The sequence below is a fragment of the Scyliorhinus torazame genome, chromosome 16 (assembly GCF_047496885.1).
Source record: "Scyliorhinus torazame isolate Kashiwa2021f chromosome 16, sScyTor2.1, whole genome shotgun sequence".
NCBI lineage: Eukaryota > Metazoa > Chordata > Chondrichthyes > Carcharhiniformes > Scyliorhinidae > Scyliorhinus > Scyliorhinus torazame.
In genome coordinates this window covers 40,164,194-40,191,561 of record NC_092722.1, presented here as the reverse complement: position 1 = coordinate 40,191,561, position 27,368 = coordinate 40,164,194, and the positions used below count along the sequence as shown (strand labels likewise).

Here is a 27,368-nt window from a genome sequence, read left to right as displayed (position 1 = left end):
GGGAACGATCCTCCCCCCACCAGGGAAAAATCCCCCCCCCCCACCAGGGAACAACCCCCCCCCCCAAATCAGGTAACAACCCCCCCCCACCAGGGAACAACCCCCCCCCCCCCACCCACCAGGGAACAAACTCCTCTCCCCCCCCCCCCCCAACCGGGGTACAATACCTCCCCCTTCCCCCCAGATAACAATCCCCCCCCCCTGATAACAATCCCCCCCCCCCAGATAACAATCCCCCCCCCCCCCCACCAGGGAACAACCCCCCCCCCCCCAAATCAGGTAACAACCCCCCCCACCAGGGAACAACCCCCCCCCCCCCCCCCCCACCAGGGAACAAACTCCTCTCCCCCCCCCCCCCCCCAACCGGGGTACAATACCTCCCCCTTCCCCCCAGATAACAATCCCCACCCCCCAGATAACAACCCCCCCCCCCCAGATAACAATCCCCCCCCCCCACCAGGGAACAATCCCTCCCCCCACCCCCCCACCAGGGAACAATTTCCCTCCCAGCAGGGAACAATCGCCCTTCCACCAGGGAACAATCCCCCCCCCCAACCAGGGAACAATCCCCCCCCCCCCCCCCCCCACCAGGGAACAATCCCCCCCCCCCCCCCACCAGGGAACAATCCCTCCCCCCCCCCCCACCAGACAGGGAACAATCCCTCCCCCCCCCCCCAAACAGGGAACAATCCCTCCCCCCCCCCCCCCACCAGGGAACAATCACCCCCACCCCCACCGGGGAACAATTCCCCCCCCCCCCCAACCAGGAACAATCCCCCCCACCAGGAACAATCCCCCCCCCCGGAACAATCCCCCCTCCCCCCCCCCCCCCTCACCAGGGAACAATCCCCCCACATCCCACCACCAGGGAACAATTCCCCCCCCCAACCAGGGAACAATCCCCCCCCCCCCCACCAGGGAACAATCCCCCCCCCCCCCAAACCAGGGAACAATCCCCCCCCCCCCCAACCAGGTAACAACCCCCCCCCCACCAGGTAACAATCCCCCCCTCCAACCAGGGAACTATTCCCCCCCTCACCAGGGAACAATCCCCCCACCCCCACCAGGGAACAATCTCCCCCCTCCCCCAACCAGGGAACAATCCCTCCCCCCCCCCCCCCCCAGACAGGGAACAATCCCTCCCCCCCCCCAAACAGGGAACAATCCCTCCCCCCCCCCCAACCAGGGAACAATCCCTCCCCCCCCCCCCCCAACCCCACCAGGGAACAATCCCCCCCCCCCCTACCAGGGAACAACCCCACCCACCCCCACCGGGGAACAATTCCCCCCCCCCACCAGGAACAATCCCCCCACCCCCCTCCCCCCACCAGGAACAATTCCCCCCCCCCACCAGGGAACAATCCCCCCACCCCCCCCAACCAGGGAACAATCCCCCCACCCCCCCCAACCAGGGAACAATCCCCCCCCCCCACCAGGGAACAATCCCCCCCCCCAACCAGGGAACAACCCCCCCCCCCCAGGGAACAATCCCACCCCCCCAACCAGGGAACAATCTCCCCCCCCCCCCAACCAGGGAACAATACCCCCCCCCCCCCAGGGAACAAACCACCCACCCCCCCAACCAGGGAACAATCCCCCCCCCACACCAGGGAACAACCCCCACCCCCAACCAGGGAACAATTCCCCCCCCCCACCCAATCAGGGAACAACACCCCCACTGGGGAACAACCCCCCCCCACCCACCCACTAGGGAACAAACTTCTCCCCCCCCCCCAACCGGGAAACAATACCTCCCCCCCCCCCCAGATAACAATCCCCCCCCCCCAGATAACAATCCCCCCCCCCAGATAACAATCCCCCCCCACCAGGGAACAATCCCCAATCTCCCTTCCACCAGGGAACAATCCCCCCCCCCACCAGGGAACAATCCCTCCCCCCCCCCCCCCCAGCCAGGGAACAATACCCCCACCCACCAGGGAACAATCTCCCCCCCCCCCCCCCCCAGGGAACAAAGCACCCACCCCCCAACCAGGGAACAATTCCCCCCCCCCCCAACCAAGGAACAATCCCCCCCCCCCCACACCAGGGAACAACCCCCCCCCCCCAACCAGGGAACAATTCCCCCCCCACCCAATCCGGGAACAACCCCCCCCCCACCAGGGAACAACCCACCCCCACTGGGGAAACCCCCCCCCCCACCCACCCACCAGGGAACAAACTTCTCCCCCCCCCAACCGGGGAACAATACCTCCCCCCCCCAGATAACAACCCCCCCCCCCCCAGATAACAATCCCCCCCCCAGATAACAATCCCCCCCACCAGGGAACAATCCCTTCCCCCACCCCCCCCACCGGGGAACAATTCCCCCCCCCCCACCAGGGAACAATCTCCCTCCCACCAGGGAACAATCTCCCTTCCACCAGGGAACAATCCCCCCCCCCCCCCACCAGAGAACAATCACCCCCCCCCCACCCGGGAACAATCACCCCCCCCCCCCACCAGGGAACAATCACCCCCCCCCCCCCACCAGGGAACAACCCCCCCCCCACCAGGGAACAATCTCCCCCCTCCCCCAACCAGGGAACAATCCCTCCCCCCCCCCCCAACCCCACCAGGGAACAATCCCCCCCCCCCCTACCAGGGAACAACCCCACCCACCCCCACCGGGGAACAATTCCCCCCCCCCACCAGGAACAATCCCCCCACCCCCCTCCCCCCACCAGGAACAATTCCCCCCCCCCACCAGGGAACAATCCCCCCACCCCCCCCAACCAGGGAACAATCCCCCCACCCCCCCCAACCAGGGAACAATCCCCCCACCCCCACCAGGGAACAATCCTCCCCCCCCCACCAGGGAACAATCCCCCCCCCCCACCACGGAACAATCCCCCCCCCCACCAGGGAACAATCCCCCCCCCCCAACCAGGGAACAATTCCCCCCCCTCCCCCCACACCAGTGAACAACACCCCCCCCCCCAAAACCAGGAAACAATCCCCCCCCCCCCCACCAGGAAACAATCTCTCCCTCCCCCCTCCCACCAGGAAACAATCCCAATCCCACCCCCCACCAGCGAACACCCCCCCCCCCAAACCGGGAAACAATCCCTCCAACCAGTGAACAACCTCTCCACCATCCTTTTCACCTTCTCCTTTTCCACTGCATTGAAGACTTGCTGACTGGCCAAAGCTTCAACAAGTTGTTGTAGAGTAACATCATTGATTCCTCCCTCATTGGTGAGATACACAAAGTCATCTTTCAGCTTCTCCACATGTACCTCGGATGCTGTGGGGGAAAGCAGAGTGACCACAAGGATGTCCGTGTTAATTCTGATGGTGTTATATTGTTAATCAGCATTAGACCACAAAAGAGGGAAGGTACTAATAGAAAAAAAGCCTCTATACAAATAACTTTACAGCACCAGTCGGCATTCCCATTATGCTTCATCCATTTTTTCCCCAGAATGTTCCAAAGCAATTCAGCACTAATGAATTCTTTCGAAATACAGTGAATATCTTTAATTTGGACAAATGCAGTGATCAATTTAGACAGCAAGATTTCATATACAATAACAAAAGAGTCGACTGGTTAACTTTGTAGGGGTTACATGTGGGAGAAATATTGACCAAGGTGGTGGGAACTTTCCTGTTCCCCGTCAGATGCTGCAGTGCAGCCTCAAACATCCTTCAAACTGAGAGGGGAATCATAGGTTAATACCTCATCCGAAAGACCCTGACAATATCTCTTCAGTCCCCCACTGGTGTCGACCTACAGTGAGGAGATCAAACTACTGCCATTGAAGACCTGGGACTTGATTGAAATTTCCCACATGCCCTTCATGTTACTGTGATGGATCAGAGGTCTTGGTGAAGAGCGAAGGGGGAAGGTCCTTTATGGAAAGCGCCACCAATATTCACTCAATTTCAAAATAATTTATTAGCGTCTGCTCCCCATCAATAAGATTCTGGCAGATCTCCAACCTCCACTTTCCTGCCCAATCCTCGATTCCCTTAGGGTCCAAACATCTAGCGATCACTGATTTGAATATTCTCAATGACTGACCAACCATAGCAAGTCCAAAGGTCCATTACCGTCTGACTGGAGAGAATTCTCTCCTCCTCAGTCCGAAATGACCGATGATTAATCCTGAGACCAGAACTCTAGTCTTACCTGATATTAGGGCTGAAAGAAACTGCATCTACGCTGTCGAACCCTCTCAGAATTGTATGGCTCAAACGTCAAGAATGAGCTTGAATCTCCAAGGGGCAGCACGGTAGCCTTGTGGATAGCACAATTGCTTCACAGCTCCAGGGTCCCAGGTTCGATTCCGGCTTGGGTCACTGTCTGTGCGGAGTCTGCACATCCTCCCCGTATGTGCGTGGGTTTCCTCCGGGTGCTCCGGTTTCCTCCCCACAGTCCAAAGATGTGCAGGTTAGGTGGATTGGCCATGCTAAATTGCCCTTACGTGTCCAAAATTGCCCTTAGTGTTGGGTGGGTTACTGGGTTATGGGGATAGGGTGGCGGTGTTGACCTTGGGTAGGGTGCTCTTTCCAAGAGCCGTTGCGGACTCGATGGCCGAATGGCCTCCTTCTGCACTGTAAATTCTATGAAAAAAAAAATATGAGATTGGAAAAAGTGAGGGAGTTCAGAAGTTTCACATTTTTTGAGATCTTGAGAAGGAAAGAATAGGGGGCATTAATGACTGTTGTACCCTCAATAACGACTCTTAGAGAGTAAAAACGGTAAAGAAGGCTTTAATAAGCTAAGAACTAGCCTGGTGCCGAGACGGTGCCGCCCACAACCCTTATATACAGCCGGAGGCGGAGTCCACCAGGGTTCCAAGCCCAGTCTTAAAGGGGGACATCACCTTACATGATGATAAGGGTACAGTAATACAGTAACCGTTCATCACAATGACCTTTGTTTTTAGCAGGGAGAATGTTGGAGGCAGGAGAAGCTGGACTAAAGTTAGGCCTCAGCACGGCCTGGTTTTGAGCTATTGATGTGACGCGATATGATGTCAGCAGGCTGGCTCTTTTTAAGCTGTTGGCAGTGATTTCAAACAATACTTACACAACAATAACCTGCTCACTGATGCTCAGTTTGGGTTCTACCAGGGCCATTCAGCTCCTGACCTCATCACAGCCTTGGTCCAAACATGGACAAATATCATAGATTATCATAGCATTATCATAGAATTTACAGTGCAGAAGGAGGCCATTCGGCCCATTGAGTCTGCACCGGCTGTTGGAAAGAGCACCCTACCCAAGGTCAACACCTCCACCCAACACTAAGGGCAATTTTGGATACTAAGGGCAATTTATAATGGCCATGTACTGTGGTTACAATATCAGGTATGCGACTAGGAATTCTCTTGCAAGTAACTCACCTCCTGTCTCCCCAAAGCCAGTCCACTGTCTACAAAGCACGTGTCAGGAGTGTGATGGAATACTCTCCACTTGCCTGGACGAGTGCAGCTCCAACAACACTCAAGGAGCCCAACACCATCCAGGAAAAAGCAGCCCATTTGATTAGCACCGCACCCACCAACTTAAACATCCACTCCCTCCACCACTGACGCACAGTGGCAGCAGTGTGTAGAATCTACAAGATGCACTGCAGAAACTCACCAAGGCTCCTTTGACAGCACCTTCCAAACCCACGATCTCTAACACCTAGAAAGATAAAGGAAGCAGGTGCATAGGAACACCACCGCCTCCAAGTTCCCTGCCAAGTCATTCTTGGAAATATATCTCAACTGCTTCGCTGTTGCTGGGATGAAATACTGGAACTCCCTCCCAATCAGTCCTGTGGATGTAATGTCAGGGCCCTTCTGTTGATTCCCTTATTTTGCATTTCTTTTATTTGGCCGTTATCATTTTTGATCCAGGGATGTTTAATGGACATGTGTTTTTAAATCGAGCAGGGAAGCGAGGATCTCAAAAGTTGCAATTTTGTGTTAGCTTTTGAAAAGCAGAACTCAGACTTTCTGGCACCTGACAGAGATCGGAGGGACTTGGTTCGATTGGTTGGCTGATGGTCAATGAATTGGCAAAAGGCCTACTCTGCCCCACGGTAGATGGATCCTACCTGAGTGGGGTGGTTTTAAGGGAACCAAGGAAAGGACAGTCCTATCCTGGATGCTCAGCGAAGAAGCTGTGAGCCTCTCTCTCTCTCCATAAAAGCTGCACAGCTGCCAGATTTCTTAACCTGCAGAGAACCTGAATGAATCTAGAGTGAAAACCATTACAGACTGAATGCAGAAACTTCAAACTGAAAGAAGGTGTGATACAAGACAGCCATCTGAAACAAGTACGCTTATCCTTTTACTTTTATCATTATTTTTACAGCCTTCTTTTCCCCTCTGTGTTTGTTTGTCTGTCTTGTTTTTTATATATATATATAGAGAGAGAGAGAGAGTGTGGAGAAGATTAAATAGGAGAGGTTCAGAATTAGATAATAGTTAACCTGTTGCATTTGCTGCATGTTTAATTATAGTTTCTGTTATTAATAACATTAATTGTGGACTTCCGGGTGCGGCGATGCATCGCTAAGCCGTACGTTTCGGCACCTCCCATTTCAACGGACTTTTGGGCTCTTATCGGGAGCCCCAACGGGAACTTTTTTCGGCCAAACCCACTGTGAGGTGACAAAGGAAGGAGTCCCCCCGGGGGTGGATGGAAAGGAGCGGCAGTAGTGGCCAGATTGCAGAGGATCCTTTGGAGCAGCGGCAGAGAAGAGAAGGGAGAAAGAAGCAAGATGGCGGCCGAGGGAGCCCAGATGGTATGGGGCCCGGAACAGCAGGAGTTCCTCCGACGATGTGTGGAGGAGCTCAAGAAAGAGGTGCTGGCGCCGATGTTACTGGCAATCGAGGGACTAAAGGAAACACAAAAGGTCCAGGCGATGGAGCTCCGTGGAGTGAAGGCAAAGGCAGCCGAGAACGAAGATGAGATACAGGGCCTGGTGGCAAAAACGGAGACGCACGAGGCACTACATAAGAGGTGCATAGAAAGGCATGGAGCCCTGGAGAACAGCTCGAGGAGGAAGAACTTACGGATTTTAGGTCTCCCCGAAGGAACAGAGGGAGCTGATGCTGGGGCGTATGTGAGTACAATGCTCCATACTCTGATGGGAGCTGAGGCCCCAACGGGCCCCCTGGAGGTGGAGGGAGCGTACCGGGTCCTCGTGAGAAGACCAAAGGCAGGGGAAACACCAAGAGCAATGGTGGTGAAGTTCCATCGCTACAGGGACAGAGAGATGGTCCTGAGCTGGGCTAAGAAGACACGGAGTAGCAAATGGAAGAACGCGGTGATACGCGTGTATCAAGACTGGAGTGCGGAGGTGGCGAGAAGGAGGGCGAGTTTCAACCGGGCCAAGGCGGTGCTCCATAGGAAGAAAGTCAAATTTGGGATGCTGCAGCCGGCGAGACTGTGGGTCACGCATCAGGGCAAACACCACTACTTCGAGACGGCGGAGGAGGCATGGACATTTATTCAGGATGAGAAATTGGACTAGACTTGAGAAATTGATGTCCGGAGGGAGGTAGCGAGGTGGTGGCACGGAAATGTAAAGTGGGGAGAGGGGAGGGCTAATGTATAATAATGTTGGACGGGGAATTTTTCTCCCCCCGATGGGGGGGACACGAAGAAATGTGGGCGCCAGTGGAAAAGGGGACAGGGAAGGGGAATGAGGGAACTGCGCCATTAGGGGCGGGGCCAAGAGGAAAGCGCGGGTATTTTCCCGCGCTATGGAAATTATAGCGGGAAAAGGGGCGCAGGAAGGGAGCCTCACACGCAGGGAGGTCAAAGAATGAACGGGGGAAGCCGAGGTCAGCCAGAGTTAGCTGACTTCCGGAAGCAATATGGGGGGAGCAATCAAGCTAGAGGGGGATCTAGCGGGGGGGGGGGGGGAATTAACTGGGTTGCTGCTGCTGAGGGTAAGGGGGAGCTGATACGAGACAAGGTGGTCGGGACGGGAGGGCGCCGTCTGGGGACAGACGGGTGCGTGAGACCTGGGTGAGGAGATGGCTTAAAAAAGGGGATGGCTAGTCGACGGGGGGGGGGGGGGGGGGGTGGGGGGGGGAGGGGGGTAAATGGCCCCCCAATTCGGCTGATCACGTGGAATGTGAGAGGTTTAAATGGGCCGATTAAGAGGGCAAGGGTGTTTGCGCACTTAAAGAGACTGAAGGCGGACATAGTCATGCTCCAGGAGACGCACCTGAAGTTGGCGGATCAGGTTAGACTAAGGAAAGGATGGGTGGGACAGGTATTCCACTCAGGGTTGGATGCGAAAAACAGAGGGGTGGCAATACTGGTGGGGAAACGTGTATCGTTCGAGGCTAAGACCATAGTGGTGGATAGTGGGGGCAGGTATGTGATGGTGAGTGGCAGATTGCAGGGTGAGGCGGTTGTGCTGGTGAACGTATATGCCCCGAACTGGGATGATGCGGGATTCATGAAGCGAATGCTGGGATGTATCCCGGACCTGGAGGTGGGAAACTTGTTAATGGGGGGGGGGGACTTTAACACAGTGCTTGACCCAGGGCTGGACCGATCCAGATCCAGGACCGGGAGAAGGCCGGCAGCGGCCAAGGTGCTTAAGGGATTTATGGAACAAATGGGGGGAGTAGATCCGTGGAGATTCGCCAGACCGATGGGTAAAGAGTTTTCCTTTTTCTCCCACGTCCATAAGGTATACTCCCGGATAGACTTTTTTGTTTTGGGAAGGGCACTGATCCCGAAGGTGGCAGGAACGGAGTACTCGGCTATAGCCGTGTCAGATCACGCCCCGCATTGGGTGGATCTGGAACTAGGAGAGGAAGGGGAGCAGCGCCCACTCTGGCGATTAGACATGGGACTACTGGCGGACGAGGGGGTATGCGGATGGGTGAGGGGATGTGTCGAAAGATACCTGGAGGTCAACGACGATGGGGAGGTCCAGGTGGGGGTAGTATGGGAAGCGCTGAAGGCGGTGGTTAGAGGAGAGCTGATTTCCATCAGAGCCCACAAGGGGAAACAAGAGGGTAAAGAAAGAGAGAGATTATTGGGGGAAATTTTGAGGGTGGATAAGAAGTATGCGGAGGCCCCAGACGAAGGGCTATACAGGGAGAGACGAAGATTACAGACAGAGTTTGACCTGCTGACCACGGGAGAGGCAGAGACACAGTGGAGGAAGGCACAGGGGATACAGTATGAATATGGGGAAAAGGCGAGCCGGCTGCTGGCCCAACAACTTCGGAAGAGGGGGGCGGCGAGAGAGATCGGAGGAGTTAGGGACGAAACGGGAAAGAAGGAGCAGAGAGTAGGGAAAGTGAACGAGGTGTTCAAGACATTTTATGAGTGGCTGTATAAGTCCCAACCCCCGGAGGGGAACGAGGGAATGATACACTTTTTGGATCAGCTAGAGTTCCCGAGGGTGGAGGGGCAGAAGGTGGCAGATCTGGGGGCGCAGATTGAGGTGGATGAGGTGATCAAAGGAATAGGGAACATGCAAGCAGGGAAGGCCCCGGGACCAGATGGGTTCCCGGTGGAATTTTATAGGAAGTATATGGACCTGCTGGCCCCGCTCGTGGTGAGAACCTTTAATGTGGCTAAGGAAAGGGGGACATTATCCCCGACAATGTTGGAGGCGACGATATCGCTAATTCTGAAACGAGGTAAAGACCCGCGGCAGTGCGGGTCACACAGGCCCATCTCCCTCCTAAACGTAGACGCCAAACTGCTGGCCAAAGTGATGGCGACAAGGATAGAGGATTGTGTCCCAGGGGTGGTACATGACGACCAGACAGGGTTTGCAAAGGGGAGACAATTGAATGCCAATGTACGAAGGCTGCAGGGGGTGATGATGATGCCCCCACCGGAGGGGGAGGCAGAGATAGTGGTGGCGATGGATGCAGCGAAGGCATTCGATAGGGTGGAGTGGGACTATCTGTGGGAGGTGCTGAAGAGATTTGGGTTCGGGGAGGGGTTCATTAGATGGGTTACACTCTTGTATGGGGCCCCGGTGGCAAGCGTCGTTACAAACAGGCAAAGATCGGGATACTTCCGATTACATAGGCGTACAAGACAGGGGTGCCCCCTGTCCCCGTTACTGTTCGCGTTGGCAATTGAACCATTGGCCATAGCGCTGAGGGACTCTAAGAGGTGGAGGGGGGTGCTTAGAGGGGGAGAGGAACATCGAGTGTCACTATATGCAGATGATTTACTGCTATATGTGGCGGACCCGGTAGAGGGGATGCCAGAGGTAATGCAGATACTCAGGGAGTTTGGAGAGTTTTCGGGATACAAATTAAATATGGGAAAGAGTGAGCTTTTTGTGATGCACCTGGGGTAACAGGGCAGGGGGATAGATGCTCTGCCGCTGAGGAGAGTGGCAAGGAACTTTTGATACCTGGGCATTCAGGTGGCCAGGAACTGGGGAACCCTACATAAACTTAACCTGACGCGACTGGTAGAGCAGATGGAGGAGGACTTTAAGAGGTGGGATATTGCGCCCCTGTCATTGGCGGGCAGAGTACAGGCGTTAAAATGGTGGTCCTCCCGAGGTTTCTTTTCGTGTTTCAGTGCCTCCCCATCCTGATTACAAAGGCCTTTTTCAAAAAAATAGACAGGAGTATCATGGGCTTTGTGTGGGCGGGAAAGACCCCGAGGGTAAAGAGGGGGTTCCTGCAGCGCAGTAGGAACAGAGGGGGATTGGCACTGCCGAGTCTGAGTGACTACTATTGGGCCGCTAATGTGTCGATGGTCTGTAAGTGGATGAGGGAAGAAGGAGGTGCGGCGTGGAAAAAGCTGGAGATGGCGTCCTGTAAGGGAACGAGTCTAAAAGCGCTGGCGACGGCGCCGCTACCATTCTCCCCGAACCCAGTGGTGGTGGCGACCTTGAAGATCTGGGGGCAGTGGAGACGACACAGGGGAGTGACGGGTGCCTCGGTGTGGTCCCCGATAAGGAATAACCACAGGTTCGTCCCGGGGAGGATAGATGGGGGATTTCAATGTTGGCAGCGAGCAGGAATTAGGAGGCTGAAGGACCTGTTTGTGGACGGGACGTTTGCGAGTCTGGGAGCATTGGAAGAAAAATATAAGTTGCCACCAGGGAATGCTTTCCGATACATGCAAGTGAGGGCATTTACGAGGCAACAGGTGAGGGAATTTCCGCAGCTCCCGATGCAAGGGATCCAGGATAGAGTGATTTCGGGGGCATGGGTTGGAGAAGTGAAAGTGTCCGAAATATACAGGGAGATGAGAGACGAGGGGGAGGCGATGGTAGAGGAGCTGAAGGGAAAATGGGAAGAGGAGCTGGGGGAAGAGTTTGAGGAGGGGCTGTGGGCAGATGCCCTAAGTAGGGGGGGGGGAGAGAGAGTATTATTCCGTGTTTTTGTTTTTTGCCAGTTGTTGATATTTGCTTTTTATCTCTTTTTTCATTTGTTGTTAGTTTAATATATTATTTAAATAACGTTTAATGTATATTCCTTTATTAAGTTGTAAAAACGGAACATTTCTGTTTGAAAAATTTCAATAAAATATATATTTTAAAAAAAAACATTAATTGTGTTTAAATTTACAAACCTGGTGACTGTAGGTATTGGGCAGCTAAGGGCCAAAGATTTTGGGTGTTTTTCTAAGAATTATTTGTTAATTTTGATTGCGTTGCAATTTTGACAAACATGGCTGGAATTGACCGGGCACTAGCCCAGGGGTCATAACTGTCACATGAACTCCACCAGTTCATGAAGGCAGCTTCTCAAGGACGAATAGAGATAAGAAATAAATTCTGGCCTAGCATCCTGTAAAATAATATCACCATTTTTCCCCAAAAATAGTTTCATGTCTTGCAGGTTTACCTTCAGGTATTGAGAACGGGACTGGAGCTGCAGGTGGTCCATCAACCACATGCCCTAAAAATACCACCAGAAACAGGGATTAAGGACTGAAAAAATATCCATTGTAATTAAATATTCATAAAGTACATAATTAATGTAGAGAAAAGAAACGTGCAACCTTGTCATGCCCTTCGCTTCAACGGCTTATCCCAACCTGCTTCACAACCAATGGAATACTTAATAATAATCTTTATTAGGTCACAAGTAGGCTTGCATTAACACTGCAATGACTTTACTGTGAAAATCCCCTAGTCGCCACACTCCGGCACCTGTTCAGGTACACAGATGGAGAATTCAGAATGTCCAATCCACCTAACCAGCAAGTCTTTCAGGACTTGTGGGAGGAAACCGGAGCACCCGGAGGAAACCCACGCAGACACAGGGGGAACGTGCAGAGTCCGCACAGACAGTGACCCAAGCTGGGAATCGAACCTGGGACCCTAGCGCTGTGAGGCAGCAGTGCTAACCACTGTGCTACCATACTTTTGAAGTGTAATCATGGTAGTTATTCAAATACAGCAGCCAAAATGCACACAGCAAGGTCACACAAACAGCAATGAGATAAATGACCTGACAATCTGTTGCAACGGCATTGGTTGAGGCCTGGGAACCAGAGGAACTCTCTATCTCTTCCTTGAATGCGTCCTTGATTAAAACTTTCATCTTCAAGACAGCACCGCCAACAACACAGCACTACCTCAGTACCGCAATGAAGAGCAGCCCAAATATGTACACTTATTCCCTGGAGCAGGAACTGAAACCACAACTTGCTGACTCAGAAACGCGGTTAATATTTCAGACTGAGAGAGAGAGATGGTATGCTGAAACTCCTACACCAGCTGAGATTTGAAGTTGTTGGGAATCAGAGACATTTAACCCATCATTCATGTGACGTGGGCCTCACTGGCTGGGGCAGTATTGGTTGTCCATCCCTAATTGCCCTTGAACTGAACGTTTCGCTGGGCCATTTCAGAGGGGCAGTTAAGAGTCAACCACATTGCTGTGGGCCTGGAATGTAGGCCAGACTGGGTAAGGACAGCAGATTTCCTTCTCTAAAGGAAATATTGAACTAGGGTTTTATGACAAATCGGCAAAGTCATCCTTCGACTTTTACTTTCAGATTTTTATTGAATTTAATTCCGTCACCTGGCATTGCCACAGCATTACTCTGGGTCTGTCTATTACTAGCCCAATGACAACCCCACTGTGTCACCAACTCCCCTCACTAGCCAACCATCTGCTGCGTTTGCAATAGTCTCCGATCTCAGCATTAGCGAACAGGAAGATCCCAAACTGAGCCTCTGCTATGTGCCATTGTAACCGCATCTGATATTAGGAAAGAATAGATGCAACTGCAGGGGAACAAAATCAGCTCGCGTTCCCAACTCTGGGGACTCCAGCTCCAAAGAGCATCTTTGGAGTCATCTGTAAGTTAATAACCAACAAAGAGCACCACGCGCTGTCTGAATTCACCTATGCAATCATAGTCCACCTTGTATGAACAGAGGAAATTGGACGAACGAAAATGAATGAGGTTGTCTCCATTTTATCAGGTAAATTGGGAATGGATAAAGCTGGGACACATAGAAACATGGAAAGCAGGTGCAGGAGGTGGCCATTCGGCCCTTCGAGCCTGCTCCGCCATTCATTATGATCGTGGCTGATCATCCAACTAAATAGCCTGACCCGCCTTCCCTCCCATATCCTTTGAACCCCTTCGACACATATGGCATTCTGACTAACCAAGAAAATACTTAATCAATGCTCATTCTCATTCAATTAACTTGAGTGTTGACTGTCATTGAAGCCATTATCTCATAATCCTTGGAATCACACATAGTACACGGAGCCAGTTGTCCATTCGGATAGCCCCACACTTATACTGTAACCCCTTCAGTTTGCTTACCTTTTTGTTTGGATGGAAGCTGATCATGGGCATGCTTGTTTATCCCTTCAAAAGTTCGATAAAAATATTCCACAACGATTGTCCCTTTCTTTTCAATATTGTCCAAGAACGTTCCAACTCGGGAAATTAGTAACTTCCGCTGGTTTCTGTACTGTAAAAGAAAAAAGTAAACCAGCCAGCAACCGAAAGTCATTATTGTCTAAATAAGAGCTACCATATATATTTAAATAAGAGTCAATCTCATGTATAAGTCAACCCTCAACCTTTCGCCCAAAATTTCAAACTCTTTTCACTTACACCTGCTCTCCCCGAAGCCAAATTCGCCTCGGTGCAAATTCAAAGGCGGTTGGTTGGAATGCCCGAGGGCATTCAAGAGTCAACCCACAGTGCTGTCAATCTGGAGTCACACGTAGGCCAGACCAGGTACGGCCAACAGATTTCCATCCCGAAGGAACATTAGAGAACCCCATGGGTTTTCACAATAGGCAATGGTTTCACGGTCATTTTTAGACTTTTAATCCCAGATCTTTCTTTTATTGAATTCGAACTTCACCACCTGCCATGCTGGGATTCAAACCCGGGCCCCCAGAGAATGACTGTGGGTCTCTGGATTAGTCCAATTAGGGCCACTGCCTCCCCTGAGGAAACATGGTTGAGACTCCCATGAATTTTGACAGGCCAGTCAGTCAAACAGTGAGCAAAGTTGGAGAGAAGACAGTGTACATGAAGACAACTGGCCGTGAAAGGAATAGATGCATATAGGCCATTGTTGTTCCTGCCAAACTGGACAAGGTTTAAGTCAATAGTGATCTTTACAAGAAAAACTATCCCAAACAGCAATTCTCAAAAGGATGGGAAAGGATAGCTGGAAGAAGGCAGCTCAGTACGGCTGAGGAAAGTTAGGACGTTCCAACCAAGAGGAGAACGTAAAAGGAAGAAGTCTTCCCATCTGGGACACGTTCAGATCTCACCTTGTCTATGATGTTGTTGGGGAAGTTAAATTACAAAACAGGATTTTGCACTGACTCCCGGTGGTCTAACCCAGTGTTTTTCAACGAGTGTCCCCAGGACCCACTTTTGCCAACCAGCCAACTTTTGGGATCTATACCAGCCGACGTTCGGGACCCATCCCGGCTGACCTTCATGACCCACGCCACATTTGCTTACCTTTAATGTGAAAGGGGAGCCTGCTTGGTCCTCACAATCTCACTCCAATCAGGTTCACAGGGGGAGAGGGCAATGCACATATCAGGTGCAGAGTCCGGCCAGTTCCTTTATGGAAACTGAAAGTCTGACCTCATACATGTAGGTCGTGGAGGGTAATAGCAACAAAATGAAAATGCTTGTTTTGTTCAACACTGGATACTCCTGGGAGATGCTACTCCAGAATGCTGACAGCCTCATGGACTTTTGGTGTGTCTTTATGTGCTGTCACAGGTCAGGTACAGCAATGCAGTCTTTTCATTTGGAGTCATCTGTAAGTTAATAACCAACTCTGGGGTGTCAACTTCAGAAAGGAATTTTTCACCCATCACTTCTCTTTCAAAATCTGAAACTTCTGCTCTCATTTTCCAGTACTTCCCCGCATATAACACACATGGTGTTGTGTTAGGTACACTGGTCTAACACTGGCTGCAACTGGATGCAGCTTAGACCAGAAAGATACTCCAGACATTGAAGTTAGTTCAATCAGGTTTATTGAACTAATAGCACAGTTAGCACAGTTCTCTGTAAGTTCGACTCTCTGCTAACTTAAGTGTGGTTACTCTGTCTGACTGAAGCAGACTAGCTCTAAGCCACGTGGTGGAGGTCCGAGATTGTAACAACACCCTTGACTGACTCTCTGGATGTTCATCAGTGGAAAGAGGTGGAGTGTGAGTGCCTTGTGTCTTTTATAGTCAGATCCCACCCCTGAGTGTCCTGCCTGCTTATTGGTCATGTCCTGTTCTCTGTGTCCATTAGCTGCTTGTCTGTATATCATTATGTGTGTGTGTGTGTGCCTGCATATCATGACACATGGGACTTTGCATCCTTATTTGCATTAGCACAATTGACAAAACCATACCTCAAGAAATCATTTTTATACTGCTTTGTTCCCAAGGTAAGTTTTTTCTTTGTAGGCTGTTAACAAGAGGCCCTGAAACTCTGTACAGAGCTAACGCTAATACTGCTTGCCCTGCTGGGGACTCTCCTGTGCAGTTCTCTCTAGCAGATTCAGATGTGAGATCCTCGTCAGTAGGCATTCTCATCTATTTGTGTCTACAGCCGTCTCTTTCTTGTAAGAAAATGATTGATCTTCTCAGCCCTCTTGCCTTTCTTGCTAGCAGTTAGAAAATGGAATAAATTCTCCTCCACGATTTGCCACCAAGCATGACCTGCTCACTGCTGCCATGTATGGCCGGAAGACTGTACACAGCCTCATTTTAAAATGCCGGTAGAGGCCGTTCGGCGCTTCTCCCGCGATCAAGACCACCGTGGGAAAGCAATGACCAATCGCCCTGTGACCCACCCGACACTGTTAGGATATTGTCTGTCTGTCCTGTGTTCCTTTTTAATCCCCGTCCTGCTGCCTGTTTTGATACGAGTAACATTTCTGTTTAAATTGGAGTCTTTGGACATTGGGGAAAAAAACTTTCAGATGTGCTAGTCCGAACCGTCCCCTTCAGGTTCTGTGGCAAAATCTGTGATGTCGTTTGACAGACTTGGCATGCAGCCTATCAGTGCACAGAAGACTTTCAATCTTCTCCTATTGCGGCCTGTGGTTGGTGAAGCCAGACAGTTACTTTCATGGTCTTCTGGAGAGTGCCATCTTTTGTGCAGTTCTGTTAAGCAGCCAGTGAACAAAGACCCTGCCGTCTCCCTCTGTCCTTCTCCTTCTCTCTCTCTCTCTGCTGGACAATTTCAAGAAGCATTGTAGCCAAATCTGTGAAGACTTTCCAGTGTTAAAGGAGCAAGACACCAGCAGATCTGGGAAAGACATGCCGAGTGTGAAAGTACAAGTTTCCCTGAAGGTCAGTAACCTTCGAACTGCGTGTGTCAGGGGCTGGGAAGAGCTGAAGAATTGAAGCTCAAGGTGGATGCATTTGTGTGGAGGCATGCAAGTCAAGGCCTCCCTGTACATGGATGACATCGCCGTCTTCTGCTCGGATCCTGCGTCTGTACGCAGGCTCTTGAATGCCTGCGACCAGTTTGAACTGGCCTCGGGAGCCAAGTTAAACCGCGGCAAAAGCGAGGCCATGTTCTTTGGGAACTGGGCCGACCGGTCCTTTGTCCCCTTCACTGTCTGGTCAGATTACCTGAAGGTGCTGGGGATATGGTTCGGAGCGGCTGGGGCGTGCACCAAAAACTGGGAGGAGCGCATAGCCAAGGTAAGACAGAAACTGGGCTGGTGGGAGCAACGCTCCCTCTCCATTGCGGGCAAAACCCTGGTCATCAGGTGTGAGGTACTCTCGGTGTTACTGTACGTGGCGCAGGTCTGGCCCATAACCCGACCCTACGTCACAGCAGTCACCCGGGCCATCTTCAAATTTATCTGGAGATCCAAGATGGACCGTGTCCGAAGGGACACTATGTACAAACCTCTGGAGAAGGGAGGAATGTAACCAACGTCTCCCTCATCCTGATGGCCACCTTTGTGTCCAGCTGCATCAAGCTGTGCGTGGACCCCCGGTATGCAAACACCAAGTGTCACTACATACTGAGGTTCTACCTGTCCCCGGTGATACGAAGGATGGGCCTGGCCTGATTGCCGCGGAACGCTCCAAGTAGTTGGACCGTGCCGTACCACCTGTCCCTCGTGGAAAACCTTTTGAAGAAAAACACCTTTGACCACAAGGCAATGAAGCAGTGGTCAGCATGTAATGTCCTCGAGGCCCTCAGGGAAAAGGAGAATGTGAAGGATGTTGGACGGTTCCCTGAGCAGACTGTCAGTGTCATCTGGCAGAACGTCTCATCGCCAGAACTTACAAACAAGCACCAAGACCTAGCTTGGCTGGTGGTGAGAAGGGCCCTCCCTGTCAGATTCTTCATGTACACCCGAAGGCTCAGGGCCGTCGCACGCTGCCCTCGGAGTGGCTGTGGGGGAAATGAGACGGTCACCCACCTCCTTGTGGAATGTGCCTTTGCAAAGAAGGTCTGGAGAGAGATGCAGTGGTATTTGTCAAGGTTCATCCCGAGCAGCTCTGTGACACAGGACTCTGTGCTCTACAGACTGTTTCCAGGGACACACACCGAGACAAACATCAACTGCTGCTGGAAGGTCATCAACTCGGTGAAAGACGCTCTTTGGTCTGCCAGAAACTTGCTGATCTTCCAGTGCAAAGAGCTGTCCTCGACCGAGTGTTGCAGACTGGCACATTCCAAGGTCCAGGACTACGTGCTGAGGGACGCACTCAAGCTTGGGGCAGCTGCCGCCAAGGTGGAATGGGGGAAAGGCCACTGTGTAAGGTCTTTCCAGCAAATGTACACCGAGGGGCGGGTAACAGTGTAAACCCCCCTCGGTCTGGGTCATTAACACTCCAATGTATAAAAGAAACATGACAATGTAAATGTTTAAGAAGGAATTGTAACGTAAAGAGCGATATGTGTGTAAGGTTATCAAAATTAAATGGAAGAAAGTCAAGGGAATGTGTAACTCTGATGGAAATGTACAGTCAAGACAATTCGAAATGTTCTGTAATGTTTATGATAGATTTTATGAATAAAGTATATTTTTTGGAAATTTTTTTTTTAAAAATTTGTGATAAAGCCGCCAGAGCTTTGTAAAGAACCCAGGCAACTAAAAACTACTAATATCCAGGATCAGAGCTGTACTGTTCTCACAGGGAGGCTAAAGCTCCATTTGGTAGTAGAAAGGCAGGAGTGCACTGACCTGAGCAGCCTGTGTCTCGCTCCATCTGGTGGCAAAAGGGCAAAATTGCACTGACCTGGAATTCTTAGGTGAAGCACCATCTGGTGGTCAAAAGACAACTTGAAGTAAACATATTTCGCAGAAACTGCAACCACAGAGTGAAGGCCCATCTCAGACCTACCACCTTTATTCCGTTTTATTTTGTTCCCCACCAACCTTTACCTGGTGTTTGTCCTGTGTGTGTCTGGGCAGAGGGTGGGACGAGATCTTGGGATTAGGTGTCTGGTAGACGTTTATCCTGTTATTTCCTTATATGCTCATCTTTTCTCCTTTTTATTAATAAATAATTTGTTAATGTTTTATTTGTATATCTGATGTATGTAACTCATTGGAGCAGTCAAGGGTTAAAGATCTTTGCAAAATACAAATGATTGGTTAATTCACTTATGTTGTGACCCCGGGGTCAGTGGGGCTGGAATTGACCGTCATAACAGCACACATCCGCATGTCGTGACCCACACTTTGAAAAACCCTGCTCTAATCAACCATGTTCAACCACTGGAGGTCTCTCTAACCAAGCCCTTTGAGTATAGCGTAAGAAAGAAGTGGAATGACTGGATGATTGGGGGGAGAGAAGATATTCACCAAGATAGGCAGCCTGTAGACCCTGATGTTAGCAACCCTCTGAATGGGTGTTAGGGCCTGGGATGAAGTCACAATGGAGATTGTCGCACAATCGTCCAAGAAATATGGAATATTCAATGCACTTGATGGGACAGAAGATGATTATTTTGGAATGAAATGGCGAATGATGATATGATTGCTGCTGAAGGTGATGTCAATGATCCACAGGATATTGAGAGACAAGGTGCAGAATGGAAAGAGTTATTTGGTCCCGAAGATGAGCAGAAGGGTGATTTTTATACACATTTGATGTTTACTCTGCTGCTGTGTACATAAATTAATATCCTGTCTCTGTAAGAGGTTATTATTGTACAAATAAAAATACATTTTGGCTTCTTCTGTGTTACATTGGGGGCAGAGGGCATTACGGTGACGCAATGGTTAGTGCTGCTGCCTCACAGCGCCGAGGTCCCAGGTTCAATCCCAGTCCCGGATCACTGTCCGTGTGGAGTTTGCACATTCTGCCCTTGTCTGCATGGGTCTCACTCCCACAACGCAAAAAGATGTGCAGGGCAGGTGGATTGGCCACGCTTAAATTGCCCCTTAATTGAAAAGAAATCGGGGGCAGGGTTGACAGGAACAGCCTTTGAGCCAGTAAACCCGTGATCAGCGTAAACAGGTAAGAAGACGATGGGAGGATAGATTTTAATTCCTTTGAAATATTACTCGTGTATAAGGTGACCCCCTATTCTATGATGAAAAACCTAGGGTGCAATTCTCAGGCCGCATTGTGCTCAAACCGGAGAATATCGGGACAGGACTGCAGCGATACTCCCGCCTGCCTCCCGCCTTGAGGGCTTCACCAAAGTCCCGCGAGGCATCGGAGTCCGACCTCCACCCCAAATGGGCGTTACCAAACTCCGCTCCCGGAAGTAGGTCGTAAACCTACTTACGACCTACCTACCTGCCCAGGATCCACTGCCTCCCTTGATTCTCCGGTCTCCTCGGGAAGGCTGCAGCAGGGTCCCAACCTGTGCTGGTCCGCACAAACGTGGACCAGGTGGAACAGCACCTGGAGGGGGTCTCCCAGGCCACCGGAGACACCTGAGTGGTCAGCGCAAGTACAGAGTGGCTCCCTGACCCTCCCACTGGAACACGGGAACCTTGGCACTGCCACCCTGGCACTGCCAAGCCAGAAGGAGCGCTTCCTGGGTGCCAGGGTGGCAGTGCAAGGGTGCCCGAGTGCCAGGGCAGCACTGCCTAGGGTTGGGAGTAAGGGGGTGTGATGCCCATGAAATGAGGATAGAGAGGGTGTTTGTAGGGTTGGGGAGTGCAGGGCAGGTAAATGGGGGCCTCTGGGAGGTTGGAGGGGTGATGGGTGAGGGTCCTGGGAGGGGTTGCTGTAAAGCGGCTTGGGGAGACCTGAAAAGGGGGGAACCCCCAAGGACCCCATAACGGGATGCCCTCACTTGCGGGGTGTGGGGTAATGTGTATGTGTGTGGGGGTAACATTGTCCATCGGTGGGGGGGGGTTGCACACTTAGAGATCGGGACACACTTTCAAAATGGCCGCCTGATTTCGGAGTTCACCCATTCGAAGTGTGGGCTAAACCGGTGAGAAACTCCCCATGGCCCAAAAAAGTGACTAAGTGTCATTGAATAGCGGTGGGGAACCCGCCAGCAGAGCCAGCGGGAAACTCCCTGAAAAACCTGCCACAAATTAACTTAGAAATGTTTTGGGGGAATCTCACCTCTGGTCTCAGAAACCACTTTTTCACAAGTACATATTGTAATTTGATCCTGTATGCTGTAGAGAAAATATTACTTGAGGTTTGACAATTTTGTACTCTTGTTATCTATCTTTTCATTCAACATTTGCAAAGCGCTTCACAAGAATATAATTGAACCAAGTTTGACACTAAGTAACAACGGGAAGCATTGGGAGAGATGAGCAAACACTTGGTCAAAGAGGTAGGCGTTAGTACGCAGTTTAAAGGAGCAAATAGCGCAAAGAAGAGAGGTAGAGGGGTTTGGAATGGGATGATCAGAGTCTCTGCCTCTCTCTCCTCCATCAAGGTGGTTCTTAGGTTTTTTTCTAGTCTGAGGAATGCATGTCAGATATCATTTTGTTTTTAAATGGCTGCTCTCCCCAAAACATCAATCTCTCATTTTTCTTCAACTGTCCTCTCCTCTTTCACATTTCTCCCATCCCCATCAAATTGGAACTTGAGTTCTCCCCCTCCTACCATTCCCATAATCGGAAAAGCCTCTCTCATCTACCCCGTCCTCTCCAACAGAGATCACTCTTTAACCTGTTATGGTAAATGAGCCACAACTTTCTATGTTTCAGAGAGAGCACTTCCACCTCACATTATCTAGCATTCTCACAGAACATTTCATTTTGCCTGGTGATTTTACCATTCATTCTTCTTTGTGCAAGATTATTTATTTATAGGATTGTCTAATAGCTCTTTGTTTTTTGACTATCTGGCCTATTCCTCTCGAAATGCAACAGGTAAACTCACCAATTTGTAAACGCAAACCCAATATTATCTTTAAAAAAAAGAAGTGATTGGGTGTTATGGGCCAGGGTTTAGAGAACCCCAAAGTGTATCATGGGGTTCACCTGACCCACAATTTTTACTAGATTGTGGTGTGGGGAGCACACGGCCCACTCTACAGGTGTGGTACAGCAGAAATGGAAAAGTATTTTTTAAGGCAAAACAATGTTTATTCTATGAACTCACGTTAACCTTTTTAAAACATACAGTGAACATCTTAGCAACCATTAATTCAAATACAACCTCCAAAGAATACAACACTAAGTAAACCTCTAAGCTTTCCTTTTAACATCCATACGACTTAAAAACAAAACCTTTAACAGAAGCACATCAGGTTAAAGTCACTACTGAAAACATTTATAATTCTGAATTCACCAAATGATCAAGAGATAGTCTTTTGATGGCAGAGAGAACAGCAGTACACCTGCTTGGTCTGGCTTCAGCTCCAACACTGAAAACAAAACTAAAACATATCCTGCAGCCAGCTCAAAAACGAAAGTAAAAAGCTGACAGACAGCCCAGCTCCACCCACACTCTGACATCACTGATAATACCCATTTCTTAAAGGTACATTTCTCAAACACCCATTTCTTAAAGGTACTCTCACATGACTGACTGTTATGTTTCATAGCCATTTTCTGAAGTTCAAACTCTCTTTTTCCCTTTCCTCGCTATCTCTTTCTTTTTGTTCTGTTGGGGCTATTTCTTTGTTTCTTTCATCTCTTTCCTTTTCTTTTTCCCAATCTGTATCTCCCTCTCTCTTTTTCTCTCATTGCATATTCAAGCTGCTTTAATTCTTTTTCATGTTCAAATTGCTTAATCCTCAACTGGATCTTTGCCATTTCTCATGAGTCAGACTATATCTCAGGCAACTTTAAATGCTTAGCCACCGCCATAATTACATCATCTTTTCGCATTTTGTCAGGTAATGTTAACTGCAATGTTTTTGCCAAATCTAACCGTCTGATTTTAGTCTCTGTCCGTAAGGTACTGCGTGTGACCATCTCCACCCCCAAAAACTTCTGAGCCTCTGAAAGAGCCATTGTCCACACCACACTCCCTACTTAAACTAAAATGCCACACCTGAAAAGCAACCACAATATACTCACCCCCTCACTGTCTTTAGGTTCACTAAGCCAATCCAGTAGATAGACTTTTATCCCCCTCGAGCCCCCAATTGTTATGGGTCAGGGTTTAGAGAATCCCAAAGTGTATCATGGAGTTCACCTGACCCACAACGTTTCATAGATTGTGGTATGGGGAGCACACGCCTCACTCTACGGGGATGGTACAGCAGAAATGGAAAAGTATTTTTAAAAACAAAACTATGTTATTTCTATGAACTCAAGTTAACCTTTTTAAAACAACCGTGAATATCTTAGCAACCATTAATTCAAAGATAACCCCCAAAGAATACAACACTAAGTAATTCTTTAAGCTGTCCTTTTAACATCCAAAAGACATAACAAACCTTTAAACCGGAGCACATTAGGTTCACATTCACTATTGAGAACATTTAGAATTCTGAATTCACCAAATGATCCAAAGATAGTCTTTGGATGGCAGGGCTCAACAGGACAGCTCTTTGTTTAACTTTCAGCTGCAACTCACTGGAAACCCCAGACACACACAAGCTTTTTCTCAAAGTGAAACTAAAAAGCAGAACCAGAGCTCCCCTCCACCCACACTCTGACATCACTGCAGTAACATGAGCAACCAAACATTTCTTAAAGCGACATTCTCATGACACTAGAGGGATGGAGTTTAAGACTAGGGAGGCTATACTGCAACTGTATAAGGTGTTAGTGAGGCCACACCTGGAGTATTGTGTTTAGTTTTGGTCTCCTTACCCGAGAAAGGACGTACTGGCACTGGAGGGTGTGCAGAGGAGATTCACCAGGTTAATCCCAGAGCTGAAGGGGTTGGATTACGAGGAGAGGTTGAGCAGACTGGGACTGTACTCGTTGGAATTTAGAAGGGTGCGGGGCGATCTTATAAAAACAAATAAAATTATGAAGGGAACAGATGCGGGCAGGTTTTCCACTGGCAGGTGAACGCAGAGCTAGGGGGCATAGCCTCAAAATACGGGGAAGTAGATTTAGGACTGAGCTTAGGAGGAACCTCTTCACCCAAAGGGTTGTGTATCTATGGAATTCCCTGCCTAGTGAAGAGGTTGAGGCTCCTTCATTAAATGTTTTCAAGATAAAGATAGATAGTTTTTTGGAGAATAAAGGGATTAAGGGTTATGGTATTTGTGCCAGAAAGTGGAGCTAAGTCCACAAAAGATCAGCCATGATCTCATTGAATGGCGGAGCAGGCTCGAGGGGCCAGATGGCCTACTCCTGCTCCTAGTTCTTATGTTCTTATGACACTGGGGCTATCAGTTAAATTAACGGGAAACAGAGACAAATGTTTAAACAGATCCCAATATATATTTGAATGGTTGGGCCTGAAGCTCAGGAATTCCCTCCCTAAATTTAGTTCTCCTGTTCTTTTCTTTTGAAATGTTTTTTTTTTAAAGAGTACCCAATTATTATTTTTTCCCAATTAATGGATAATTTAGCGCGGCCAATCTACCTGCCCTGCACATCTTTGGGTGGTGGGGGTGAAACCCAAGCAGACACGAGGCACATGTGCAAACTCCACACGGACAGTGACCCAGGGCCGGGATTCGAACCCGGGTCCTCAGCGCCGTAGGCAGCAGTGCTAACCACTGGGCTACGTGCCACCCTCAGTTCTCCTCTTTAAAGACGCTCCTTAACACCTACCTCTTTGGCCAAGCTTTTGTTCGATTATGTTGATACCTCATGTGGGCTGGTATCTAATTTTGTTTCACAATTGCTCCGGTGAAGAGCCTTGGAACCTTTCAACTCAGATGAGGGCGCTACATAAATACCAGTTATTGTTACCACTGTAACGTAGCAGAGAGAGAACGAGCAGGAAAGTGGATTTGAGGCCGAGGTGAGATCAGCCATGATCGGACTGAATGGCGAAGCGAGCTCAAGGGCTGAACTGCCTAATCCTAATTCTTATGTTCTTATGAGAGAGGAATATTCACCATCTCAAATTCAATTTTGTTTATCATTTTCGCTTGAAGGAGATTATTCACCACAGCTTGCAGATCATTATCAGACATCCCACTTTTGTTGGTGAAATGCAGCCGGTCCTTTTGAAGATCCTCCATATCGAAGGTTCCTTAAAGAAATACTGCAAAAGAAATATATATATACATGTATAAGCAAAGTCTTGGAAACATACAAGCTATATCGGGAACTGCTGGATTTTCTGATATTCCAATAAACCGGAGACGAGGGTGGCAATTCAGATACAATTAAAATAAAAACCAGGAAAGATGTTTGACAGGCGGAAAAGGGGATTTTGTCTGTTTTACACAATTATCTAAAACTCAAAGTTACTCCTCAAGGGAGGAGAAAATATTGTTGTGATGTCATTCTCTCAGGCTCATTGACACTTCCACAAGAGGGCTCTGTATCCCCTATTAACAGGAGTGTAACTTTATTGCCTGGAGGTTCCTTGTGTGTGTGTTAGGTACTAGAACCTTGCACCTCCTGCTATCTGAATTCTTCAGTCTGACAAGGTTAAGGGGCGGGATTCTGCGTTGGCCGATGCTGAAATCGGGAAAGGCGATTGGGCAGAGAATCGGTTCCGACGGCAAAAACGCAGCAGGAACCAGTTTGACACCAACTCACAATGTTCCAGCACCTCAACAGCAGCGTCCGTGTGTACTGGAACACACATACAGTAGACACCATTTGCATTTCATTGTGGCCCGACCCGGTATTCTCCGGGGTCTTCGTGATTCTCCGCCTCTGATGGACCGAGTTCCCAACGGCGCGGGTTCACTTGTGCTTTCAAAAGAAATTGTGAAACCGGCATGAAAGCTGCTGAGGGAGCGAGAGGAGGTAGGAAAGGTGTCCAACATCGCCATAGTCTGCTGACAGTTGTGCCGCTGGCCGGGGGGAGTAGTGGGGGGTGGCCAGGACGTGCGCTGTGGGGTCGGGATGGACGGGCACAGAACACCATTGCCGCAGCCGGCAAGGCAGCCATGCAGCTGTGCAGGCTGCCACCAACCCACTGTGAAATTAGGGCCACGTATCTTATAGGTCCCCCCCCAGGGCATCTCCCCCTAGGTGCCCTCTGGCCCCAGCCAACCCATCAGCTGTATGGGCGCACTCCAGCACAACCAGTGCCATCTTGTTGGCTGGGATGAGTGTGTGTGGGGAGTATAATGTGTATATGCAGCTTGTCAGCCTCCCGAGTGTCAATCACGGACCCGGCGAATCCCGCATCCCTTTTCGGTGGAATCGATTGTGTTCCACGTGGCACCGGTGCTAGCCCCTCTACGGTAGCGGAATTAGTCCAAGTGTGGCGCCGGTTTTTCTCTTGTGAAAGTCCACGAATTCTGAATTGGCGTCTCAGAAAGGGAAAATCCCGCCTGAGGTCAGTGACACAAGAATGAGAATAATCCAATAATCAAAAGGCTGTGTTGATAAATAGATTACAATCTTCATGGAAGACTTGCCACTCAATCTTAATATCAATATCAATAAATACATCCCCGTCATTCCCTTTCCTGGAAGAAACTCATATTTCAACTAATTGTTTTAAGTTGTACAGCTTCCCATGTGTGCTGGGGGAGGAGACAGGGCGCTCACTGGTGCTTTTCATTCACCAAGCCGCACCCATTCTGCATTTGAGTGCAGACCTTTCCATAAGTTGACCAAATGTAATATAGTTACATGTCATCTGGCAATATCATAATGATTACAACCCCTTCCCCCATCAAATAATCCCAATTCTGCTGCTTCTTTTATATAACAGAGAGCGTCGTCAAGATCGCTTCCTTCAACTTTCAAAACATCACCACCTCCATCCCTTCAATACTCCGTCTCTCCCCTGTGCCCTTCTTTTCCTGGCTTCCCCTCTCCAGCTCAATGTGCACCGGCCGCCGAATCTCCACTCCCTGCAAACTCCAATCTCTGGTGCCACCTCCTTATCCTAAATCCTGCTCCCCCCCCCCCCCCCCCCCACCATGTCGTTTGCAAGCCCTTCCAGTCCCTGCACTGGGACATTGCATCGTTTCACGTCCCGCACTTCACTCAGCATTCCCATCCCGGCCACGAATCACGCGAGAAATACCCCCAAATGCGGGGAATTCCACATGTCCCAAAATCTGAACCAGCTGACACTTCCTCCTTACCTCCAAGTGCAGTCAGACTTTGGTTTATTATAAGTTCTGGTGGTCAGTATGTAGCGAGCAGGAGATACTGTCTGGATAATTAGCTGTTTTCACGTTAAAGGGGAGAGAAATTGTTTTCGTCCAACTTCCTGCATCGTCCAACTTCCTGCGAACGTCATTCATGAAGCAAAATCTCAAAGAGTCAAAATTTGGCAGAATCGCAAAATTGTCTCTTTTGCCGTGTTGTTGGTGTAGTTCCCAATGAAACCGGCAGGGGTTTGAACACTCTTTCATCAGTAACAGGTTAATTCCACTTCACTGCACTCATATGCTCAATTCACTAGGTGTAAAGGGAAGGAGTAAACCAAACTGCTTTACCCTGCCTGTTGTTA

General features: G+C 49.8%; 1 protein-coding gene across 4 annotated transcripts in view; it reads right to left on the bottom strand.

Annotated features, from left to right (window-relative positions):
• Positions 1-27,136, bottom strand: part of LOC140392764 (uncharacterized) — a 28,894-nt gene extending 1,758 nt beyond the window's left edge. For 2 of the 4 annotated variants that reach the window (XM_072478376.1, XM_072478380.1), the window contains exons 1-5: positions 26,998-27,136; positions 24,835-24,983; positions 13,744-13,894; positions 11,799-11,852; positions 3,105-3,244 (exon numbers count right to left, since the gene is read on the bottom strand). In XM_072478376.1, coding sequence (XP_072334477.1) covers positions 3,105-3,244; positions 11,799-11,852; positions 13,744-13,894; positions 24,835-24,960 — 471 coding nt within the window. In that variant the 5' untranslated portion in view covers positions 24,961-24,983; positions 26,998-27,136. The remainder of the gene's footprint in view (positions 1-3,104; positions 3,245-11,798; positions 11,853-13,743; positions 13,895-24,834; positions 24,984-26,997) is intronic. The other 2 variants (XM_072478377.1, XM_072478378.1) reach the window with 2 other exon arrangements.
• Positions 27,137-27,368: the final 232 nt, after the last annotated feature.